Source organism: Cryphonectria parasitica, assembly GCF_011745365.1.
Source record: "Cryphonectria parasitica EP155 unplaced genomic scaffold M406scaffold_1, whole genome shotgun sequence".
NCBI classification, from domain to species: Eukaryota; Fungi; Ascomycota; class Sordariomycetes; order Diaporthales; family Cryphonectriaceae; genus Cryphonectria; species Cryphonectria parasitica.
Window position 1 is genome coordinate 6,527,356 of NW_024468909.1, and position 13,501 is coordinate 6,540,856.

General features: G+C 52.6%; 4 protein-coding genes across 4 annotated transcripts; 2 read left to right on the plus strand and 2 right to left on the minus strand.

Annotated features, from left to right (window-relative positions):
• The first annotated feature begins 89 nt into the window (after positions 1 to 89).
• M406DRAFT_320670 (uncharacterized protein) lies at positions 90 to 779 on the plus strand. The gene has a single exon (XM_040919417.1). It carries the CDS (start codon positions 516 to 518, stop codon positions 672 to 674), a length of 159 nt encoding a protein of 52 aa, XP_040782156.1. The 5' UTR covers positions 90 to 515; the 3' UTR covers positions 675 to 779.
• A 9,518-nt stretch (positions 780 to 10,297) lies between these two features.
• On the plus strand, positions 10,298 to 11,642 carry M406DRAFT_326591 (uncharacterized protein; the record flags this gene model as incomplete). The annotated part of the gene is made up of 2 exons (XM_040920108.1): positions 10,298 to 10,627; positions 10,725 to 11,642. 2 exons carry the CDS (start codon positions 10,298 to 10,300, stop codon positions 11,640 to 11,642), a joined length of 1,248 nt encoding a protein of 415 aa, XP_040782157.1.
• Positions 11,643 to 11,945: 303 nt separating this feature from the next.
• On the minus strand, positions 11,946 to 12,107 carry M406DRAFT_320671 (uncharacterized protein; the record flags this gene model as incomplete). Its single annotated transcript, XM_040919418.1, has 1 exon — positions 11,946 to 12,107. One exon carries the CDS (start codon positions 12,105 to 12,107, stop codon positions 11,946 to 11,948), a length of 162 nt encoding a protein of 53 aa, XP_040782158.1.
• Positions 12,108 to 12,240: 133 nt separating this feature from the next.
• On the minus strand, positions 12,241 to 13,314 carry M406DRAFT_246082 (GroES-like protein; the record flags this gene model as incomplete). The annotated part of the gene is made up of 1 exon (XM_040916387.1): positions 12,241 to 13,314. One exon carries the CDS (start codon positions 13,312 to 13,314, stop codon positions 12,241 to 12,243), a length of 1,074 nt encoding a protein of 357 aa, XP_040782159.1.
• Between the last annotated feature and the right edge of the window lie 187 nt (positions 13,315 to 13,501).

A 13,501-nucleotide genomic window follows, 5' to 3' on the forward strand; every position in this document is an offset into this window, starting at 1 on the left:
GTCAAGAGTGAACTGAGAGAGCCGTGGTGCCACGGAGTGTTTGGCAGTATTCGTCCCGAGGCCCTGTTCCAAATGGATGGAGAAAGAAGAGCTGCCGCGTGTTTTGGGTGCAAGGGAAGAAGCGGGTCAGCGGAGGAATCGTGTGACGATGACGTCTCGCAGGGGGGAGGTTATTGGTTGTCAGTCCAGGAACCAGCGGCTGGTGTTTGTCAAGCGTGCTCATGTACGCTGTTGGGGCTGCAACAGGTAACGTTGGCGAGGGTGAGCAAGGCTGAAAACCAGAGGTTGGGGGATGGATCGAGAGGTGCTCGGGGGAGCAGATATGATATAAGAGGTATCAAAGGGGGGGGCAAAAAGAAGGCTGGGGACGAGAAGGCTAGGAGGCTGAGAAAGAGAGGGATCGACCCTGGGAAGGCTCCTCCTCTCTGGACTTGCGGCCTAGCCTTGACCCTGCGAAAGACCGTTGTTGTACCTCGTGATACAAGGTACTTGGTAAATAGTGGGAGAGGGTAGCGATGGTTGTCCTCTCAAAAAGCAGAGTGGGAAGCAGGCCTTTTCCCCGGATCTCAGAGGCGAGGTACGGTCCACGGAAGGTCGGCGGTCGCGAAGTAGGCCTGGGAATGCTTCGTAATGACAACAAAGCACGAGACGACGAGGAGTCGGACCGCAGATGAACGAAAAGGGGGAGGGGGGGACGAAGTAAATGGCGAGAAAAAGACGATAGGTTGTAATGATGATTGGAGGATTCGCCGTCTTCTCTTTCTCTCGCTCTCTGTCTCTCAACACAGCGAGGAGAATGAAGAGAAGAAGCGAACGTCTCAAGGTTACAGGATGCAGGATGAGGATGAATGACGACCACCGCCTGTCAGATCCCTGGAATTTGATCAACCTCTGCCCTGAGCAGGGGTGGAGCCCTAATGGTACTGGCCCAAGAAAGCTAAAGTCCCGAGGTCTAGCGGCAGGGACGAGACCAAATCCAATCGGTGCTGTGCTGAGAAGGTGAGATGACCGGGGGGAGGGGGGTGGCGCCTTCCACAAGCCAGAACCGGAACCAAGCTCAGCTGGGTCCAGAAGTCGAAAAGGCCTGCTCTTCTAGTTTGAGAAAGAGAAAAGAGAACAGGGCTAGGAAAAGCTGCAAAATTGTGTGCGTGCAGGCTGGCAAGATCGGTCGCCTGAACTGGCCTTTGGAATTCCCAAGTCGGTTTCAAGATGGCAAAGCCCCGTGGGTTGAAGGCAGAAGCGAGGCGAGGCGAGGCGAGGCAATTGTCGGCAAAAAGGTGTCGCCCCCCTTGTCCTCTGCTTCTATCGGCTTCTTCGAGAGCTGGTGTGTCGTCCTGCAGGATAGCCAGGGGCCCTATCCGATTATGTCTAGAGCGGGCGAAAAAATAGTGGTGGTGGTGTCAAGCCGGGGCGTACTCCAAGCTGCAGGTCCTCTAGACAACCCAACCACCTTGGTATTGTTGCTTGTGAGTGAGGGGGTGGTAAGACGTGGCGTCAGGAGATGTCGAATCTCTGAGATGCAAAGAGGAAAACCTTGTGCATCAGAAAAAGGCCGCCCTACCAAAGATTGGCACGTCTGCAGAATCACAGTTGTGTGCTTCCAAAGACCAGGCAGACAGAGATGTGTGGCAAGACGGTCGTTGATGTCAAGGATGGGTCTCAGGCTAACCCTCGGACGGCCCAGGGGATGGTGTTGAAGAAGAACGGTTCTTTCCTTCCACTGGTCCTCTTTTCTCTCTCTCTCTCTCTCTCTCTCTCTCTCTCTCTCTCTCTCTCTTTCTCTTCTCCTTTCTTTTTCCGCGAGTATATGCTCGACTCGTGGCATCCAAGGTCCGTTCTTCACGGAGGTCTCCAATATTGGCAGTGCCCACGAATAAGGTGTTAGTAATAGTAGTAGCAGTAGTAGCGGTGGCGAAAGTGCGACTAATGTGGTCTTCAGGTGAGGCGAAAGGGCCAAATTCAAAACAAGAGACACGTTTGACACGGTTTGACCGAAAGAAACAGAGGAGGAATGTGTCAATATTGGTGAGAAATTTAAAATCTGAATCTGCACGGGAAGATCGAGGAGGGAGGAAGGGAGAGGGAGAGTCAGGTGAGCAGCCAAAACGGGCGACGAGGGGACCCCCAAGACGACGGTATCGACAAGAAAACAACAACTTGGTCGAGGGGTGTGGGTAAATGGGACTGATGGCCCAGCAACTGAGAGGGCCTGCGTGGGTCCCAAAGATGGTATCCTGCAGATCGTGGTACCTGGTAAAACCCTGGCTGGGTCGGGGGGGGAGGGGGTGGGCAGGAATAGCGAGCGTACCGGCGCTTGGGGACTCGCGGATGAGGTAATCTGCAGCAAACAGATGGCGGTGTGTAAGAGGAAGGTAGCAGGCGACAAAACGTTACTGCTGTCGTGTCGGCTTGCCGGTGGATGATGCTGCGGTGCTGTTACGTAGTAGAAGTAGCGGTCATGTAAAAGTAATACAGGATGAAAATGGTCGCTCTCGCTCTTCGCGGCGGTCTACTTTCAATCCTCTAATAAATACGACTTGCTAAAAGAGGAGAGCAATGATTTCTTACCTCAGTCAGCATCTGCAAGAGGAGGACGAGGACATGACGCCAGCTGACAAGAGACACACACTTGGAGAGAGAGACAGAGAACCGGGGGGGGGGGGCAGATCCCAACTCAGCGTGCTCGGCAAGCAGAGTTGTCATTGAATGATATCCCCTCCTCCATGAGTTAGCACCATATTGAGAAAACAAATAACATTCGTTCGGTTGTGCATTGATGGTCGCAATTATCGGCCGTTTCCCCTCCTCTGATCCCGTCTCATCCAGAGAGAGCAGCCCACGTCAGTCAAACGTCTTGTGCATAAGTCAAATCAGGGAGAGCGGTTTCGATAAGTGCGGACGCGGGGATGTGTCCCTCCAACTGCAGGTCGACGGTTTCGTGTACCTCTCTCCTGATGGACAGTCGATGATTTTCTGAGCGAAGGTGTCCCCGCAGACAAGACTAAACCACTCTGGTATGTATGTCACTATGTCTAATCGTGTGTGTGGTCCAAATGTCTCGTGTCTTTCACGAGAGCATGATGCAAGCCCGACAGACCATGAACACCCCCAACAGTCATTTTAAGTTGCAAGAGGACCACCTCCTCAGTACTATACACCTCAAGGACGGAGACACGTGTGTCTGGCGTGGGCCAGACAATTGTGTATTGATCACTTTAAACCGGCTCATATACCCTCCCTCTTCGAACAGAGATGCCGCGGGCTACTGCAGCGCCATGTCAGGCGCATCGACGACGAAACAGATGCTAGTAAATGCACTCATCCTTGATATAGTACCATATGATGGGCTACTTGGAGCCTCACCGTCGTGCATTGAGTAGTGTACAACGCAACCACCCTGTATCACAGCCCAACAAGAGGGGCGACAGTCCTCATTATGCGAAGCCTGACGTGGACGTCAGCAGCCCGAAAGAAGAAGAAAATTAAGAGGAAGTGGATTGGTTTGTGTATGTGTGTGATAGCTTTCTGAAAGCCTCAAAAGAAAAAGAGCGTTCTGCCTTGTTGGGTGACTACGCCTCCAGGAGCCGCAGCATAAAAAGAAGAAAAAGGTATATCATAGTATGTGAGGCGTGGCTTTGAGTTGCTGACATGCTGTAGACCCCCCCCCCCCCGTTCTCTCTGGGGCTCTGGCCGACAGAAGCCAGGTACGGTTTTGGCAATCGTGATGGGAGCCCATGAAGGGTGCGCCAGTCGGGTGTGAGCGAACCAGGGTTCGGCACGCAATCCAGAGCTCGACTGAACAACGAGACATGGCTGTACCATAGTAGGCAGCGTCCCCTCTTCGAGGCACTCCCTGACTGGCTGGTGGTATGACCGCGGTCGCGACCACATTGGCCCAAGTCCCAACCACTCACAAGAGGTCGCACGAGAAGTCCCACACCAATCCACGTTCCCCACCCCCCACCCTCCTTGGGGGCATTTCATGACACAACCACCAGGGAGGGGGTGTGGGCTGGTCCTCCCACGGCGTGCAATATGTACATAAGTGGCAGCAAGCAGCCTTCTTTGAATCATGAGTACCATAGTAGTGTCGGTTGTATATGAAAGGCTGGTACAGATTGGGATCACACCCCCCCCCCCGGGGAGGCTTTTCGATCATCTGCGGCCCCTCGTGACGGCCAGCAGAACGCAGGTACTGGTCCCGTCTTACGATAGATCAAGTACATTCCTAGTCGGCCATCCACACCGTGCCATTGTAGCGCTTTTCTCCACGACGGTGAGTAGAGAGCCCCGCGTGCGTAACGCAGGTTGACGGCTTGGATGTGATGAGGCTTATAAGCGGCTCAACACAGACACACACACACACACACACACACGCATCTCCCCCCCCCCCCCACCTCCCAACTACCTGCAGCCGCTTTGCCTGGTCTAGCGAGAGGACAAGAGAGAGTCCCGCCCAGCAGGGACCAACATGTGCACATCTTCTGAGGGCCTGTTTGGAGGGGGGGGGCGCATAAACCGGCCGTCGTTCCATAGCACATGTAGCTTCAGCCATCGGCAGTCCACAGGGGTCTGCCTGAAGCAAAGAGTGCAGAATAGGATTAGACCGGTCTGCGTCTTGAGCGGCTACGAAGCTCTAGATCGAGAGATTTGCGTAGCCGACCCACGTTGCGCAACCACCAAATCCCATCCCCCCAGGCTTAGAGTTCTATCGTCGTCAGCGTCCATCCCGGCTGGTCCGCGGTCGAATCGAGGTGTCGTGCTGGGGTATCTTGGGTCCTAACGTGCGTGGGCTTGCGGGAGGATCAACCGACTGAGGGGGGCCCTGAAGGACCTCTCTTTTGTAGAGGCTGATTCGTTGTCCAGTGGACATGGGCCTCCTGGAAAGAGGAAGATCTTGGCTCTAGTGGGCTGCCAAGTGGGCATGCTCAAAGCCAGTAGGGATGGTCGAGCGCGCATGTGCCAACTGCCAAGTGAAGGGGTTGATAGGTTCTTCGAGAAGGAAGAGAGACCTGCTGATCGCGATCTACAGGTTGTTCTGTCCACTCCTCTCCACCACCCGGGTCGATCTTGGCGGGGCCATTCACGATCGCGGTTTGCGGTGTGTGTCCTGTCTCGTCTCTCGCGAAAAATGAAATGCGATTGCTCCGACCTGCCAGTTCTGCATTGCGTCGAAGTGGAGCGAACGAATGCAAAACAACAACTTGGGTTGCTGCTGGCACGGATCAGTGAACCGCATTTGCTTTGGGTTGTTTTGGGGGGGGGGGGGGCAGGAGAGATAATGCAGTGTACAGGAGGTAAGAGGGTAAGTGCAGGGCACAGGTGGTCCGCGTTCCCCATTACAGTTACCGTCCGTGCTACTTGCAGTATGGAGCGTTAATTACCCCGCCAAGTGAGGTGAGATCCCGTCCAGTTACCCCTCGATCTTGAACAGCACCAGGTGGGGGCCTGATAAGGCACGGACAAAAGCTCCCACAACTAACCCCTTCTCGCGCAACATTCTATCAGCCAAAAGATCGTGACAAGATGTTGCGAGATCACTCCCAGATCCGATCCTCCTCACTCCGAGAGGGTTGCCCTGGCATCAACGTCTCATCTTCTCCATCTGGTGACCCGTCCTCCAGGCCCAGGGACCATCAATCTCCAACGCCTAGCGCGCGTTCGAGACGACATGTGATGGATGTCTACATCCTACGTTCAAGGTGGTAAATGCAACTGTGACGACTACCGAGTAGTCAGCCAGTCAGTCAGTCAGTCATTCAGGTCAAACAAGCCAGGCAGTCAATCAGGCACACAGGCAGGCTCACTGCAACCTTGCGAAGGGGGCTTTCATCACAGCCCTATTCTCTCTGACCTTGCCAAAGAGAGACGTCACCATCCTTCCATGTTTTAGTTCGTCCTAAATGTTCTCTGCAGTATTATGTTGTGCCACTTAGTACACAGTGAAAAATGTGCGCAATGTACGATGAGTGTTGCGAGATGAGGAAGTAGAAGACGAGGTATATTCTTCCTCACCGGTGTTCCGCCGAGGTGAGACATCCAGGTCCTCTCCATGGCGGTGAGCACTCGATCATTAAGAGACCTGTGGCACCTCAGCCCGGCATATTCTGCCCTGTCTCTTCTTACTTTCTCTCTCTCTCTCTCTCTCTTTCATTTGACCACCATCTGAATGGCACAGCATCTCTTCTCGGTAAAGCGGTGAGGTAATCAGAGACAAAAGCCTGCGCATAATCCATCCGTGTCCGCCCCCCACGTATTATGTCGTCTGATGTAAGCAGTGCAGAGGGAAGGTAGGTGGGTACTATAGCCCACCTTGCTCGTCCAACAGCCGCCCGAGGCGAAGGCATTGATTACACACTATGCTGCCTACCAAGGACCTTTTGTATCCCATTCCACCAAAGGCCCCCGTCCATGCCTTTCGCCACAGCCCAGCCCCGTCACGAACAGGCACGAAGGGGGCGGAAGGGGGAAGCCTTGTCAACCACCGTTGGGGGGTTGCTTAGAAGGTAGCATTCACTTGCTTCATGAGCCACAGTAAAAATGGCGCACCTAGCCGAGCTTTGTGTGCCTGTGTGTGTCTACATAGGTACAGTAGTATGTGCGCGCAGCCGAGGTACATCCATGCATGCCATGCCTGGAAATGGACAGACCTGCATAAGTTTCGTACAACGCTCAAGTGGAATGCGTCCTTCATTGGCCGCGCCCCTACGTTTTCAACTAAGCGCTCTCTTGCTCTCTGTCTTAAAGAGTCTCGTGGCTGGTCGTACCCGCACAGTCGTGTGTAGCAGCGGACCAGATCTCAGCACATCGCGGCTCTACTCGTCAGAGGGAGAGAGGAAACGCTGTCGGAATCACCGTCACAACCCAAAGGGCAGGTGACGACGTGGCAAGACACACGCACACACACACACACGGGATGATAATTTGGCGATGGAACCCAGTAGCCGGCTTTCCTTCTGCTGTAACCGTCCGGTTTTTCCTTCCCCATGTCTGGCAACTTGACCCGGCAGTCGGGTCACTCGTGCTCTACTCACGCACAACAGCAGCCCAGGCTGACGTCAGGTGATGCATCAAAAAATCAAGTACATGGTCATATTTTCGTCCCGTCTTTTTCCACGCGGGCTAGTAGAAGGGCAGCGGCATAACCCGCGCTGACGATCTCTTCTAACAGTACTATAGTATAGACGATCGACCAGTTCCCTGCGGCCCCGCAAACACAAAATTTCCCTTGTCAGAATGACTTGGAGTAAACTCTGTAGTAACCTCGCATCTCGTTGCGCAAGATTTTGTGCTAGCGTCTAGTGATAGTAGTCATCACGATGACTCCTCTCCATGCGTGTGTGGTGGACTCACGAACGCGGTCCCCTATATCCTACAGACTCGGTGTTTCAAGGCTCCACCCAGGCAACTAGAGTTACAGGTACAGTTGGGTGCATAGGGTACATGACAGAATGAGACCATCCATGTACCTCAACCCAGATTCAGTAGCAAGTCTATGGTTGGCGATGGCTGGCTGGGCGCCGGGAGGTGACATGAATCTGGGAAAGCCTCATCGTGGGCTGGGTCCGTAGAGCCTAGACCTGACGCCACACGCCCTTATCAAACTGAGAAGAAACACGTTCAATAAACCTGATAATTACATCCATCCTAGACATTATTCTTTTTTCAATTTGTTTGACACGGGGAAAGCCAGAGGCTGCCCAGATGCCCAGTGCCCAAGGCCGGAAAGCTAATCGGTCTGTGAAGGCACAGGCATATTGGCCTCCTCTAGGTGCCATCCTCTTGCCTTTTTATTCGTTATCTAGCTCATATTCTCTGCTCGAGTTCATTTCAACCGACTTGAGGAGAGTACTTCCGAGGCAGACGTCCAGCATATTAGTGAGGTCAAGGGTCCGTAGGCAAAGTTGCGCTTTCATCACAGACCTCCAGCCTCTAGTTCAGGCAGGACTGAATCGATCCTCTCAACGGCCTTCTTAATTGATATACTAGCCTGAGCATCGTATCTGTGTAAGTATCTCATACTGGAAGCCGACGCCAATGGCATGTATGACCATGTCATCAATCATCGAGGCGCCCAGGTTACTTTCATGTCGTCACTCTTTGGTCACAATGGTGTCGCCGTGGCAGTCGAATACATTCTGCCATATAGACCATATGAGCATAATTTATCGACTATTCTGAATGTTAAGAGCATAATGTGGGACAGCAAAACACTTGGTAACATTCCGCAAGGCATTTCACAGGCCGTCATTCCCCGTCACCTCACTGACAAGCTACGGTATATGACGCTTGGCAGCCATTCCAAGTCTTACCATATGCCCAGGTAATTCTCGACACATATTCTAATGCAAGCAACGGTGTTAGATAGAATAACAAATTCCCTAGACATCGAGAATAATGGCTTTGTTAAGATTGTTTGAGTGAATGTATCAACAAGAGGAGCAACAAATACTAAATACGGATCTAGTCAGCTTAAAGTCTGTGCTTAATCCAGCTCTTGATCCCAGACTGTTGAATGCTCACGACCCTGGCAGAGATGAGGTGTGCAGACTCCTTTTTGACAGCTTCTGAGGACGAGACTCTTGGAAGCTAATCTCGACATCACGTAAGTTGGTGGGTGGGTTTGGCTAGCTTAAAGACAGCAGCTTTTCTGCATCCCATGACCCATGGCTCAAGATCCGATGCATGCAATATGGTACATGTATGTTGAAAACCTCAATAGAGAGCTACCTCAATAGATAGAGAGCTAATCTGTCGTATAATGGCATGAGGACTCGCAAGGGGAAGAAGTCTTTGGTCCCTAATTAAATAATGTAATGAGTATGTCTTCTGATCAAAATGCTAACATCATACAATAATGTCTAGTTTAGGTGTCCAGGGGTTATGTATTACATTTCTTGCAATAAATGTTATCCAGTGCTAAATCATCATCAATTGGAATATGCCAAAGTATTCATCTCATCTCAATCTCATCTCGTTTCATTGCGGTGATCACTTTGCTGTCAAGAAATATGATATACAATTATGGGATGCAATTTTCTGGACGTAGAACTCCTAGTATATGAATATAATTGACTTCTTAGGCCATCTGAGATACCTTTCAACATGCATGAATGTGTTGAATCGAGAGGAAAAGGAAGATTAAATACACAACCGCAAAGGTAGAGACCCAAATTGCTCATCAGCAACTGATCAGGGACCTTTAATGTAGACAATCACATAACGCAAGCCTTTGGCCAGTTTTCTCGTTAGTTCACATGAGACTGGAGGATTTTGATGTAAGCCTTGGAGATTATTATGCATTATATAGCAGCCCATATTTAACAAGGACAGAGCGTATGGAGACCGAAGTCCCACTCAATAGCTTGCGATGAATACTCTTAGAGCTGAGAAAGCCGGGATAGACTTGTTGAAGGCCTTGAACAAGAGCTTGTTTTCAATATTGACAATGCATTCGATATCCTTCCTAGACCACTCGTACCAGCTCCAAGCCAGGCAACAGCGTTCCTTCATTCAGCCATGAGGTCCAAACACTGATTTTACAAAAATCACGAAAGGTGTGCCCGAGCTTGGCGCACAAAGCAGTGGAGGGTTCGTCCAATGTGAAAAGCATTCACGTCACTGGGATCGACCCTGGTTGCTGCAAGGGGCACCGTCATGACCATCACCATCACCACCACGTGGCCAAGAGGACCGTGCTACGTTGATCTTGCCGAGTTATGAGGAGAGGAAGGGAAATATTGTTAGAAGAAACCACCCTTCGTGACATTTATCGTGGAGCCAAGGAAAAGCTCGTGCGAACATACGTTTCATGCCTCACCTCCTGCACACCTCCATGTGGGTCTCCCGCACTCGCGTGGCGAAGGACTGAAACCATAACGGGTGGGTTGGCATCTGGACCCCACTGCTCGCACGGATGTTTTGTACATATGCCGTGCATACTATGGTTCATTATATGGGGATAGGTAACGTCTAGAGCCTTGCCTTTGCAGCCCGGCTGAAACCTGCGGACCAGGACGTTTGGTGATGGCGGGTGTGTACCATAGTAGCATGCTTCCCTGAGCCTTGCTTTCCGCGCCCCGCGAGAGGCGAGAGAGCTCTGGCACAACGTGTGAACCGTAGAACGCTACAGATCCTCCGTGTGTCTAGCTTCAGTAGATGATATAAAAGTATGTATCACGGCCCCCCGGTTTATGAATGTTGCCTTCTGTTTCTCTTTTTGATGGGAGATGGAACTGGATTCCCCTGGACAATCGACCTGGTGTCTCGATTATCGCTTGCTGCTTCCTCTGTCACGATGACCTCTAGCCAAGGATATGTGTGGTTTAATCTCTTCGATCCGATCGTCGACCCGCTCGTTCTTCTCGGCAGCTCTCTTTCTCTTGTCTCGACTTTCTGTGTCCTGCTCACCTTTGCTATCTACCGTCAGGAACAGGGCACTTTCCGACATGGCCTTGTCTTCAACCTCGCGCTGGCCGAGTTCATCAATTCGCTGAACGGCACGGCTTCTGGTGTCTATTTTGTTATCACCAAGAAATTGACCCCGGGTGCTCTGTGCTCCATCAATGGCTGGGTGGCCCAGGTCTCTGTTCAGGCTGCTGACTTTTCTATGTTTGCCATAGCAGTAGTAAGTTCTTCTGTGTCTTCTTCTTCCTCCTCCGCCCTCCAGTTCTGAAAAATCGTGATAGCTATAGCCCATTGTCCTGATCACTAACATTCAATAGATTACTCTCTTGACTGTCACCGAAAAAGTCTATATGCCGGCGGTGTCTCGCACCAAGAAGATCCTAATCTGTCTATCGATATGGATCGTTCCTTTAGCCACGGGGTGCATCGCCGTGGCAAAGGGAGTCATGATGCCTTCCGGTGCAAATTGGTGCTGGATCTCAGCATCACGTACCGACCTGCGCTACGGCCTCAACCACGGCTGGCGGTTTGCCATCATCTTGTTCATCATTGGCATCTATTCCTACGTCTACTACCACACCTCTCGGCGATTCAAGCACCTGGCCACCACCACCTCGCAGCCAACCGACTACTACACCAGGGCCAGCGTTGCGAGTAGAGCCTCTGTTCAGAAGCCGGCCGAGAAGATGATTGTCGAGCTACCAAGTCAAGAAGCTGCACAAGAAGGGTATGATGATGATGATCGAGAAATGCGTGGTCGATCGTGGCTCAGACTGTCAAGCTCCTCCATGGACTTTCCTGTCCACCCTCCCGACCTGGCTGTCTTGAAGGAAGATGTCACCATGAGTCGGACGACAACAGCCTCCACGCTGAGCACCTTGGACGAGTATCCCCTCGAGAGGGAACCCCTAGAGCAGGCTCCTCTGGAACGACCAGGCACGTCTGCCACACACACACTGCCACACACCAAGCAGACCGAGCGAGAGGTCAAGCGCATGTTGCTGCTGAACGCATACCCCTTTCTTTATGTTATTTTGTGGATACCAGGACTGGTGAACCGACTTCTTCAGGCGGCGGGCGACACGCCTTCCAGCAGGGTGCTGGATGCCCTGCAAGCTGCCAGTGCTTTCATCGGTTTTGCCAATGCGGTGACATATGGGTTCAACCGTAATCTGAGGCAGAGGATATCGACCGATATCTGGTGTTGGTGGGCTGGGATAAGAAGAAGAGGTTGAGCAGGTCAACCTTGGGGGGCTTGGACGTGGTCGAGGTCCTCAGTGTATACTTAAAGTACCTAGAGTATTGCTAATACAAATTATGCAACCACGATCTCATCCTTTCCCTTCTTCTTTCTTTCTCTTGTGAGTAAAATGGTTGGCCAAGCTCGCTATAATGACCGAATGAACTACTCTGTGCAATGCGTACCATGGTTACGTCCTGTCGATGATGGTTCTCACAAGACACCCTCTAAATACTTGCCCATAATTTCCTAAGTAAGATAAGGTGATCAAAAGTAGGTAGATAACCAGAATATAGACTTAGGCTATGAGAACCACAAATGTGCAACTGATAAGGTACCGCAACTCAAGCCCACGAACAAGACTGCTCTCCTCAGAGGGCACATGAAGCACCATCTTGAGGACCATCTTGAGCGTCAGCTCGGAGATTCTGATCCCACAAGCCGTGTAAAGACAGACCATTTTTAGCCTTGACCTCTTCATACTTTATTCTCATTCGTGCTACATACGTACCCTTCCTTAGATGAATCTCAGTACTAACGAAAGCATGCAAAGCAAGCCTTGCCACACCAATGTCAGGACCAGGAAAACGATCTCAGGCATCAAAGGGCCGGATGACGACCTTCTCGCCCGAAATACCTTTCTTGTTCTTGGCGAGCGCTGTCTCCAGCTCAGCCAAGCCCCCGCTCACCACCAGAGGGCGATTGGGGACAAACTTGCCCTTCGCGATGTACCCATCCTCCCCACCGAGGTGCCTCATCAAAGGCTCGCTTAGGTACCTCAGGCCAGGCGAGCTGCCGAGCCCCATGACCTGCTTGATGTCCACCTTGGGCTCCTTGCTACTGCCCAGCTCCTTGGCGGCGGCATTGACACCCTGCACCGTGATGACATGACTGCCACCGGTTCCGGTCGCCGCCAGGATCTCCACGCCCAGCGCCTGCGTAGCCGCCTCCGAGATGGCATCAAACACAAACGCCAGTGGTGTATCCCCAACCGCCGCCCGAAAATCCTCAGCGCCGTTCTGCCGCGCGCGGTCGAGCACGACGTCAGCGCCCAGCGACTTGAGAAACTCGGCGTGCTTGGCGCTGGCGTTGGTCACGACCTTCTCAAACCCGCTCAGCTTGGCAAGCTGGATGGCGTACTGCCCGACCGACGAGCTCCCGCCGAGCACAACGATCGCCTTACCCCGGCCCGCGTCGGCGCCGCCCTCCTCCCAGGGTGCCGCCAGCCCAGAGCCTGTCGCCCTGTCGTAAAACCCCGTGACGACGGCTATGGTGGCGAGCGAGACTCCGGCGGCCTGGTCGTCTGAGATACTTGTGGGCGTGTGGCCAACGAGCGCCGCGGGCATCTTGCAATACTGCTGGAAGGTGGAGGCGTCGTAGCGGGCGATGATGCCCTGGAAGAAGACGCGGTCGCCGACGTTGAATCCTGTCACGTCAGGGCCGACAGCGGCGATGGTGCCGGCTGCATCGGAGCCCAGGACGGCTGGGTAGTCCTTGATGAGGACTTTGTAGTCGCGGATTTTCCAGTCTACTGGGTTGATGGCGGTCGCTGCGATTTTAATGGCAACTTCGCCTGCCGAGAGAGATGGCAGGGAGCGGTCGGTTACGATGTGCTTCGCGCCGGGCTCAGGCACAACGGCGGCTTTGAATGTATCTGGGACGGTCATTGTGTGTGGCTGTCGATGAGATTCTGTAAGGAGATCACACGTCGACGTCTGTGTAAAGTTCGTTTTGCGAGATTATTCTCTCCGTAATTGCCGAGGGTTTTTGTGCGGGACCTCGTGTGACGTTTTCGTTGTCGTCATTTCGCAATCGTTGAGGCTGCTCAGAGGTTGCCTGACTCTGGGCAAAACG

What these genes read in the sequence shown, in the direction of transcription:
- M406DRAFT_320670 (XM_040919417.1), top strand. Translation starts at nt 516, where the DNA reads ATGGTTGTCCTCTCAAAAAGCAGAGTGGGAAGCAGGCCTTTTCCCCGG.